The 10,925-nt window shown below is 39.0% G+C and overlaps 1 protein-coding gene and 1 long non-coding RNA gene across 2 annotated transcripts; one reads left to right on the forward strand and one right to left on the reverse strand.

The window, feature by feature from the left end:
- Positions 1 to 29: 29 nt before the first annotated feature.
- Positions 30 to 10,862, forward strand: dkk3a (dickkopf WNT signaling pathway inhibitor 3a). Its single transcript, XM_074617517.1, has 8 exons — positions 30 to 163; positions 2,277 to 2,501; positions 3,294 to 3,410; positions 3,485 to 3,544; positions 5,446 to 5,526; positions 7,168 to 7,312; positions 7,647 to 7,803; positions 8,830 to 10,862. Exons 2-8 carry the CDS (start codon positions 2,301 to 2,303, stop codon positions 8,915 to 8,917), a joined length of 849 nt encoding a protein of 282 aa, XP_074473618.1. The 5' UTR covers positions 30 to 163; positions 2,277 to 2,300; the 3' UTR covers positions 8,918 to 10,862.
- Positions 3,607 to 7,707, reverse strand: LOC141757199 (uncharacterized). The gene is made up of 3 exons (XR_012591601.1): positions 7,575 to 7,707; positions 6,943 to 7,049; positions 3,607 to 5,796 (listed from the first exon to the last, which is right to left on the reverse strand). It is a non-coding gene; the product is annotated as an uncharacterized LOC141757199 (long non-coding RNA).
- Positions 10,863 to 10,925: the final 63 nt, after the last annotated feature.

Consider the following 10,925-nt stretch of genomic DNA (forward strand, 5'->3'; position numbering starts at 1 on the left):
TGAGACAGCAGACAGACAGACCTGGCCCGAGACACACAGACCTGAACCAGACAGACAGACCTGAACCAGACAGACAGACCTGAGCAGATTGACCTGAGCAGACAGACAGCTCCTGTGTGTGTCTGCGGTCTAATCCAGAGGATCCACACACCACACATAACAGGTTGGGTTGATGAGGTATCTGGGTGGAAAAGCTAAAGAAAACTGGATAGCAATAAAAGCTAAATTATTAAACGTTATTTTAAGGGTATGTGAATGAGTTGAAGTCTCAACATTATGAAGATATAGCTAAAAAAAAAAATACAACAATACTTAAAAGCAAATTGGGAACTTTTCAAGTGTGCTTCCTGATTTGGCATAAATACCACCTGGCAACAGATTGTACATTTGACCACGTGTCAGCAGAGACTGTAGTCTACGCAGCACATGGACGAAACCATTAAACAAACACTGGCAACATGTGCTCACTAATATACAGCCCGTGGTCAGGATGTATTTACTATGAAAGCAAACGGCGCCATCTGGTGGTCAGACTGTGAAACTACAGGAGCAGCCAGTTTTGTTCTATTTAACCAGGTAATACTCATTGAGATTAAGAATCTCTTTTGCAAGAGAGACCTGGCCAAGACAGCAGCATTTAAACATACATTAAAGTTTCAGACGCCACAACATAAAACAAATGCAAAATAAATACATAGCATAATATCATACAAAACACATTAAGATAAAGTGTTTGAAGCCAACGTTAAAGTCAAATTATTCAGAAACACAGAAAGCCCCCAATTGACTCTGCTTCTAGGTTTTTTTCCCAGCCAACATGGTTATGTGGGCCCCACATGGGTTATGCTGGGGGTATCTGGGTACCAAGTGGGTATGGGCTCAAAATGGGCTTCTTATCTGGGGCCCACTTGGATCAACTAAGTAGGTCCCACATGGGCTCCTCATGTGGGCTACCGGTGTGGGTCCTAGGTGGGTCACTACTGGGAAATTAGTGCATGGGGCCAACATGGAAACTGTGGACACCTACAACCCATATGTCAGCCCATGTAGTCCCCATGTAGTACCCACATAGATCTTAAAGCTAGGACCAAGATGGGTCTTGGGTATGTTGCCCAGTTGGGGCCCACATAACACCCATTGTAATCCTGCATGGGATCCATGTGGGCAATTGACATTGGGTCATTATGGAACCTGCGGACAGTCCCATATTGGGCCCATTTTTCAGCCCATTTACTACCCACATGGGCCCCACATACAGATGTTGGCTGGGTTAGAGCATTGTTTTGACGTACCTTTCTGCCTCCACCACAATACAATGGAGATGAATTGAATTTTGTTTTATGGTGCTCTCACGGCATTGGAAAATTAATTTCAGAACATACTTTTGACTTTTCATGTGGACTATTTCTTTGCCTGAACGTTTATTCCAATGCAAACTGCTCACAGTTATTATTACTGGGTGTCATATTTTCATTATTTAGCATCTTCTCATCACTCACAGTACACAGTTATGTAGCACACAACCCAGATTGAATTAGAATAGGACTAGTAGAGCTAGTATAATGGGCAACGCAATCTGTAAAACTGTCCTTATATGGTCAAAACTGTGTTACTTTTTAAATTAGCTAACGTTAGCTAGCCACAACAGGACATCTAAAACGCTCCGTTTTAGCGCATTTTGACGGAATTGCAACAGAATTGCGTTGCTAGGCAACAGCTTGGGTCCATGTGTACTTCCTGTCAGCTGATGACATTCACATACACTGCAACCAGGAAATAAACTGGGACACATTTAGAATGTTTATGTTTAAAACTGTGTAAACGGTCTAAATATTGTATATTCGTGACATCACGAATGGGCAGAAATCCTGACAGCTTGTTTCAAATGCAGAGTTTCTGAATACGGGCTGTGTGTATTTCTCTGTGGATTGAGTGTTTTGATACTTTCTCAGTATTTATATAGCACTTAAACCTGCTTTATAATAAAAGAAACATGAAAATCTCACTTTTTTATAATATTGGACCTTTAAGTTTATCGAACACCTATGTGCCATTTTCCAACAAGTTTTTTTTTTCATATGTTTATGTTGAAACCATCTAATGCGAGTTTTTACCTGTATATTAGATTATGTTAAAGAGATTAACAAGAATATGAGGTGATGACCCCTCAGTGACGGAGACGCGCATCAGCTGTGCTGTGTGGTGTCGCTGTTTGTGTTCCTCCTCAGCACCATCACCATCACCATCACCACACCCTCCTCACTCCTCACTCACAGTGCCGCAACAGCAGCAGCAGCAGCATGATGCGAGTCGCCCTGCTAGTGTTGGCTCTCACAGCGGTCTGCCATGGCATCCTCCCTGAGATAGTGGACTCAGGCATCAGTCACATCCTGGAGGAGGACTCCTTCCCGGGACAAACGGAGCCGGACCGGGTGTTTGTGGAAGTGGAGCAGCTGCAGGAGGATCCGCAGCAGAAGAAGCCTGAGGATGCGTCTCACCAAGTAGGGCAGACAGTTTGCACCTCTATCAGTCAGCATCTAGCTTTTTACATGACATGGCATTATTTCACTGCTCACTTCAGATCACAAAGTTATTGGCTGGTATTGTGAGAATATTTTAAAAACACTGGAGAGATTGAGAAATTTTGTTTATTTGTTTATTTATTTTGCACAATTTAACTCTATACAACATAACAAAATAAATAAATGAATAATATAAAGTGCAGGAAGAGGCAAAAAACCCACTGGGCTTATCTGAAGCCTCCACCTAGAGACACGATTAATATAAAGAAATAATATAACTACATAATAATTCTAACAAACAATTAGGACAAGATATATATAATAACAATAACAATACAGTAAATATATAAAAAATAAAATACTAAATCAATTTGTTGTTTTTTACATTTATCCTTTGATATTGCAATATATTGTTATTAATTGTTCTTTATTTGTTTTATTGACACAACAAAAATTAATGACGTCTTTTTTGTTTTCTTCCCTTTACATGCATGTTCTTTTTAAATATCTAATTATTTGTAATTTGCTTAATGAATTGTATATATGTATATATATATGTTTTTGTTTTTATTTTGTTCTTTTTCATTTTTATTTATTATTGAATTGATACTTTGGCAATATTGTTCACCTGACAGTCATGCCAATAAAGCAAATTGAATTGAATTGAATTGAGAGGCAGCGGTGGAAGGAGCTAGAATATCGGAGTGACCTCTTCTTAATGCATCTCTTAAACCTGAAATCTGTCTCTGATAATCTCTCCGATTCTTCTAGAGGAACAACGAAAGTCTCAGCCCTCATCCCAATAACCTTCCTGCAAGTCACCACAATGAAACTGCTTCTTCTGATAAAGTGATTGATAACGAATCAGTCCACACCTCAGTAGAACAGGTACGATTATAAACAGTAAGTGTTTGTTTCCCTTTGTGAATGCTTAACTTAACAGATGTCCCACCTTCACACAGGAGACAAACAACATTACCACAGCCGACCAGACCAGTGACCTGGGGAACAATATCGTTCATGTAAGTTTATTCTGTTAAACCTACAGACAGAAAGAGAATCCACCTTTAATCTTGTGCTTTTCATGTGACCTTTTGACTGCTCATGCACATGAAAAGGCCTCACAGTTGCATAATGTCTGGCAGCAGCATGACATAATGTCTGTAAATGAATCAAACAGTGTGTGTGTGTGTGTGTGGGATGTGCAGCGTGCATTCATGTCTTCAGTCAGCAAGTTGAAATGAATGCTGATATGCAGCTGATCTCTCAAGTGCGTTTATCAAAATGATGACTGTACAAAATTGTTGATAAATAAGTGATGAGGTGTGCAGGATTAGAGTTTCTAACAGAGGGGGTTCCTATGCAAGAACGCAGGTTTAGAAATGTTGTTATTCTCAATTTAATCATATAAAAGCCCAATTCAAAGAGCAACTTTCTTCTTTTATTTGGCTTAGATTGTGTAAAAAACGCCAGATAAAACATTGTCAGAATAATAATGATGTATGGATCATCACCTTTGGTATATTTTAAGTCTTCTTTTACACTCAGGAGTAGTTTTTGTCACTTTGTGTATTGGAAGAAGTGAGTCCATTGAATGTAGGGCTGCAACTAACGATTATTTTCAACGTTGATTAATCTGTTGATTATTTTCTCGATTAGTTGTTTGGTCTATAAAAGGTCAGAAAATGCTGAAAAATGTCGATCAGTGTTTCCCAAAGCCCAAGATGACGTCCTCAAATGTCTTGTTTTTTCCACAACTCAAAGATATTCAGTTCATTGTCAAAGAGGAGTAAAGAAACCAGAAAATATTCACATTTAAAAAGCTGGAATCAGTGAATTTTGACTTTTTTTTCCTTAAAAAAATCACTCAAACAGATGAATTGATTATCAAAATAGTTGTCGATGAATTTAATAGTTGTCATTGATTAATCAATGTATTGTTGCAGCTGTAATTGAATGATTTGGTGTTAGACACATTGTAGAAAGACAGGAGAGGTAAACAGCTGTTTACATGGTAACTCTGGGACAACAGTCTGTCCCAGGTGCAAGAGGTAAAAATAAATCTGGAGGAGGTGCATCTTTCTCCATTCTGCCTGCTTAATAAGCAACCTAGGGATGCACCGGTGTGACTTTTTCAGTCCCGATAGCGATAACTGGGCTTTGGATATGAGCCGATACCGGGTATAAGCTGTATGCCTCACTGTGAGGAAGTGACTTGGATCATTCTTTCATAATGTAAGGCAACATCAGGCGTGACTTAAACATTGCTTTCCTAACTTTGTAAAAGAAAATGTAACAAATAAATAGATATAAATCTTCTGAATTATTATGTATTATTGAAATAATAAATCGTTTACCAGCAACTTGATAAAAAATTTTTTTTAAATATTAACAGGAATAACAATTCAAGTATAAACCTTTTTAATGCAGCAACAAATTGGTTTAAAACTTAAATAGGAATTCAAATTGCAGTATATAATGTATAAAGTATTTACATATAGAGTTGAATTGAATAGATCGGCCCCACTGTCACCAATATCCGATCCAGCTATTTGAGTCAGTATCGGCCCGATATCCGATCCAGTATCGGTATCGGTGGATCCCTAATGCAACCTAAAACTTTAATTTATTTAATTCTTCATTTTGCACTCTGGACAAAATACTGTGACGTGAATCTGTATTAAATCCAGAAAGTTTCTCTACCTTGGGGTTTAAATCCGATGTAGGGTCAAATGATATGCAGATTGATATATATCAACATTTGCTTGGCACATTTTCCAAATAAAAATGCATTGTTTCTACATGTAGGTATCATCAGCAACTCACTCATGGTCTTAAAAAATAAACAATGCCATTCTTATTTCACATGATAACGGATCAAACCACGGCGTTAGATGTAATCCTTCCTCTCTCTTGCCTTTAGGGATGCATCGCTGATGGAGACTGTGGGAAGGGAAGTTATTGCCTTTATGACAAGTGTCTGCCTTGCAAAGCAATCGATATGGTAAGTGAATCTAAGTTACATTTATATATGGACCCCTGCACTACTTTGGTTAGTTTTCTCTATAATGCACTGCTGCTTTCAAACACACACAGTCACAGTCACTTCCGGCCAGCTGGGGTTTCATTGACTGCATTGCAGTGTGTCCACAAGTGTAATCGGAGTGTGTTGTTTGTGAACGCTCCGTCCTATGAGCATCACATGGAAGAACAGCACGTGTCAAGGTTAAATAAGAGCTCTTCTTTTCCCACTGCTCTCTCTCTCAAAGGATGTCTAGAAGAAAAAGAACATAAGTAATGAGAGTCCTCGCTCTAGAGACTCACATTGGTTTTATTTAAGAGTCCAGCGTTGCTGCTGATTCTGTAGTATCTTCAATGGATGAACTGTTTCTCTGTGTAGCAGAGATGCACAAAGGCTAGCTAAGACAGTGGCAGTCTGCCAAACAAGGGAACGGTGTACATGGATAATAAATACACAGAGGACAGGATCTGTGTCTCGTCAGAAGCGCCGCACTGGAAAAACTCTGCATGGAAATAACCAGAACACTGCTGCCAGCATCCCCAGATTAACAATTCATAGAGGCTGTGTAGGAACAGGAACATGTCTCACTGCTATCAGAGACCAGTTGACCTGATGATCTCATTTATATTTAACCACATTTAACCATCAAAAAAACCATCAGCAGACTTCACGCTTAGAGAATAATTAATGCCATTAATGCTCCGGGGAGTTCCAACCTTTTTAAACTGAAGCCAAGTTCTAATTTTTGTGACTTTTAAGACATCTGTGTTACAGAAAGAATTTACATTAGATGAAAGATTTCTACTGAAATGTTGGTATTTTGATTTTGTAAACTGGGGCTCCATCTTTGGTCCTCAGCTGACTAGGGTTGTGTATTGGCAAGATCTGGCGATACGATACATCACGATACAGGGGTTACGATTTAATATATTGTGATACTGTAAGCAAGGTGACATATTGTGATTTTTTAATCAAATTTTTGGAAAACTGTCATAGAATAAAGAACAAAAAAAAGTTTACTTTTTTTCTGCAATCAGAGCAGTGGGATCTGCATTTGCATTTATCACAGTCCCTGTAACATCCAACATCATAGCACTCCTTTGAGAGGGCACATCTCTTTGCCAATGAATTAAAGTATAAATTACTGAGTTAAACTCTGCATGTAAAATATTAATAAAAAATCAATAGTTTTTGAGAATTGATACAGTATCACAAAACATAATATTGCGATATTCAATTTTTTCGATATATTCTTACACCCCTATAGATGACCTCTTTTCTCATTTTCATTTAAATTTATAGTATGCATAGCATACAGATATGGTTTTCATTAGAGTATTCAAAATCTTTGCATTATTACATAATTTTCACGATAACAAAAAAAGGGATTATGCTTACCTGCATAGCGTTCCACGTTCGGAGAATAAACTGTAGAACCCCTCGATGGGTAGGACTAAGTTTTGCCACATCTTTCATCAGGAATAATCCTCTGGAGCTTGAAGATCCTGTAATGAAAAGAATTTACTTTATTTTTAGGGTAAGGTTGGGGTCGGGTTTAGATTATTTTGCAATATATATCTGAAAGGTTAGGGAGATTAAAACCCTTTCTTTATATTCTTTCAGACCTGCACTAAGGATAAGGAGTGCTGTGGTGAACAGCTGTGTGTTTGGGGTCAGTGCAGTCTAAATGCAACAAAAGGAGAGGCTGGCAGCACTTGTCAACACCAGACTGACTGCAGCCCGGACCTCTGCTGTCTCCTCCATAAAGGTACAGTACAACACACAGTCCAGTGTGTACGCTGCTGCTCAGTGATTCTCTACATTCTGTCTCAAAATACATCTGTGTTTTTATTCAATCTTGTGAAGGGCTCATTGCACGGGTGGAATATAAATCACAATTCAGTATTTTTGAAGGAGACTTACATTTTGTACTTTTTTTTAGATCATATTCCACCCATGCAATGAGTTCACAAGATTGAATAAGCAATAAATACACCTGAGGGATCCAAAGAGCACCTGTATGTGATTACCATAAAGACCCAGCAGCGCTTCTACTCCCATTGTCTTCGTATCTGTGTGTTTTGTTCTGTTTGTGCATTCAGCGCTGCTCTTCCCCGTCTGCTCGGCCAAGCCCATTGAGCGTGAGCGCTGCTTCGGTGCCTCCAACCACCTGTTGGAGCTGTTGTCCTGGGATATTCAGGACCAGGGACCCAGGAAACATTGTCCCTGTGCAGGAGATCTCCACTGCCAGCACCTGGGGTGAGTGCAGCACATTTAACAGCACAGATTGTCTTAAAGGACCAGTGTGTAGCATTTAGGGGGATCTTGATAAGTACGTTTTCTTTAGTGTATAAATCACCTGAAGATAAGAATCATTGTGTTTTCGTAACCTTAGAATGAGCCGTTTATATCTACATACGGAGCGGGTCCTCTTCACTAAGCCGGCCGCCTTGTTTCTACAGTAGCCCAGAACGGACAAACCAAACACTGGCTCTAGATAGGGCCATTCACGTTTTCCCGTCGGCCAGCGTAGTTCTCCTACACCAAGGGTATTCAATTCAAATTCAAATAGGTCCAGTTAGAGAAAATTTCCTCAAGCAAAGGTCCGGATCATCATAATGTCTAACTTGCACTGTGATTCAATGCAATATATAAATTATATTGAAGTAGCGGTTCAGATCATTTATTTTCTGTGCCCTCAGTTCGGATTTGAGTCGGTATGTTTGCTCAAAAGATTTGTGCTTTGTTTCGTAGTGGCGCTTCATGTTGCCGCTTTTAATAATCGTCACGGTCATTTATTTCTGCGACTATTCTGTCTCTCGCTTTATCTCTTCCCTGTGTGTTTGTGTGTGTATCTCACTCACTGACCTATTGGAGTGCACAGATTTGATTGGCTGAGTAGCATCACGTCTGTGAGTTCCCTGGGCCGCTAAACCAGTGCCGTAAAGGCTAGAAAACGGCGCCAGTTCAAATAGAAACGCTCCGTCAATATTGAATAATTCTCCCAGGTCTGGATAGGATGGCGTCTAGGTCCACCCGCAGTCTGCCTATTAGTGACATCTGTCCTACACGCTTGTCACACGGGAGAAGTTTCAGTTGGTTGCAATCTGTAACCTCACCGCTAGATGCCACCAGATGCTACACACTGCACCTTTAAATCTTGTATTTGTTGTTGAGTGAATGATTCTGTTAATATATAAACAAAAGGATATTAAAGCTTTACATGAATGTCACTCACTAACTTTTATCTCTAATCCTACACTGGGGGGCTCTGCTTTTTGACAGGCGAGGCTCCATGTGCCTTAAAGGAGAGGACTCGAGTGAAGAGGACCTGACAGACAGTCTCTACTCAGAGATAGACTATATAATCTAGCTGGATTTTCACAACTAGACAGCAGTCTCCACTGACTCCAGAGCTTTGTTGCAAAGAGCCATAGCACTTTCTGTTAGCCAGCTAATCCAAAGTGGTAAAGCTACACAGCATGGAAAATTAAAGACAACATATTTATTTTATTTGCTGTAATTGAGACCTGAGGTGAAAATGTAGATCCAAAAGTCACTAACCAAAAACAGGAAACACTATATTTGCAAAGTCCTGTGTTGATACTAAACAACACTATTTTCTGCATCTTTATATTGTATTTTAACTCTTATCCAAAGCTAATCCCAGCCATACAATGAACCGTAACACACAGAATACAACTCTGGACACAGAATATCTGCTGAATAGTCACCTCACTGTTTAAACTTGTCACATACATCATCAGCTGATACCACGTTGAGTAGCAGCACTTTATCCTCCATAAGGGAGGACCTACTTACCTTCATCATCATTGTCATGGGAATTTGTGTATTTGTTTTTCTGACTGCACTCTTTGTTGGTTGCAATATCCTATAACATTTTGCTTATTTGATGCAGATATGAAGCTTTCTATGCTTACAATGTGTTTTCTATTGTGCATGTAATGGTTTTACGCTTTTTACACAGGTTTATGATTTGGGCTGGTTTTTATTGAAATGGTTTTAAGTTGTGATTGGACTGGAAACTGTCAATCTGATCTGGCAACACGGTTTCCAAGACTCCCCTAAACATTACACCTATATTAATCTACAGGAAACATGAGATGTTAGCAGACTCTGTTGTCATTTCGGAAGCTAATTTGCATCCTTATACATAAATAGTCTGATAAAACCTCAGTTTGTTGAAGAGTAAATCTAACTTTAGCTGCTTAAACATATTTTTTTCCTCCCATCTTCACTTTCCATCTTTAGAAAATTTTTTGGGAACCATGCTGCTTGATCTCAGCAATATAGATTAACTGCTGCTTTGTTCTTTGCCAAGATCTCAACATTTTTATGGCAGAGATGACATGTTATTATATGCACGCCTAGAAGAAACACTGTCCAACATGCCATCTTGTGATTTATCTATATTGTTTGTATGTATATATATTTATTATGTATTACTTTATTTCAATTGTCCTTGTCTTTCAAGCAGTATCTCGTATCCGGCAGCGTGTCAACAGTAAACTTTAAATTCTTCTATAGTTCATACACCATCATAAGACTTGGACCTTGTTTGAAAATTGTCCTGTATCAGCATCTATACTTGATATGGTGCAACTATATAACATTTATAGTTCTAGTATAACCATAAAGATTTCTGCTTGGAGTTAATCATTTGATGTTTCGTCAACAAACTTCAAGGCTTTTTTCTTTTTTAAATCCTCTTCTATTCAAAACTTAATATTTAATGGAAAAAGGAATTACTATTCCTTTACCTTAAACTTTGTTCTAATTCAAGAGCAAGTTTTGATTCGTCAAGGAGCTGTTGTTGACTCTACACCTGCATCTCCAGCTTCTGTTGCACACCTCTGTGGTCCCAGACGTGCCATTAGTCCCCAACACCTCATGCTTGTATGTGCGCTGTGTCTTCCATGTACAGCAATGTGACTCATCATGTCAACATCCCGGCAGGAAGGTGTGATACAAATGCAAGCAATACCTGATGTATGTGTGAATATAGCTTTTGTACTAGCAACTCGTGCTGGATGTTAAAGTAATAATCTCGAAGATTTTCATTTAAATAACAGTCTGTTAAGTCACTATCTATCGCCGAATGAGGTAACACAGCGGTGACTGAGCCCACTGATGAAAGCCCTTGCATTTGCAGTATTATAAACTGAGTGTCTGTGGCGACATTCCTGGGGAAAAAAAATAAATAATCACAAGCAGTGCTCTCTTGGAACCGATCCCAATACACACCTGCAATTACCACTTAGCGCCATAGGTGCCGCCAAAAGAGAACGAAACGGAGATCTTCGAGATTGTAACTTACATACAGCTACAAATGTCAAATATAAGCTCTGCACTGTTCTCAA

This window comes from Sebastes fasciatus, chromosome 2 (assembly GCF_043250625.1).
Source record: "Sebastes fasciatus isolate fSebFas1 chromosome 2, fSebFas1.pri, whole genome shotgun sequence".
Taxonomy (NCBI): Eukaryota; Metazoa; Chordata; class Actinopteri; order Perciformes; family Sebastidae; genus Sebastes; species Sebastes fasciatus.

Bases quoted from the DNA above. Each gene is read 5' to 3' on its own strand.
- dkk3a (XM_074617517.1), top strand. From the start codon at position 2,301: ATGATGCGAGTCGCCCTGCTAGTGTTGGCTCTCACAGCGGTCTGCCAT. The intron at 3,545-5,445 runs GTAAGTTTATTC...TCTTGCCTTTAG, and splicing joins TGGGGAACAATATCGTTCAT to GGATGCATCGCTGATGGAGA. The intron at 5,527-7,167 runs GTAAGTGAATCT...ATATTCTTTCAG, and splicing joins CTTGCAAAGCAATCGATATG to ACCTGCACTAAGGATAAGGA.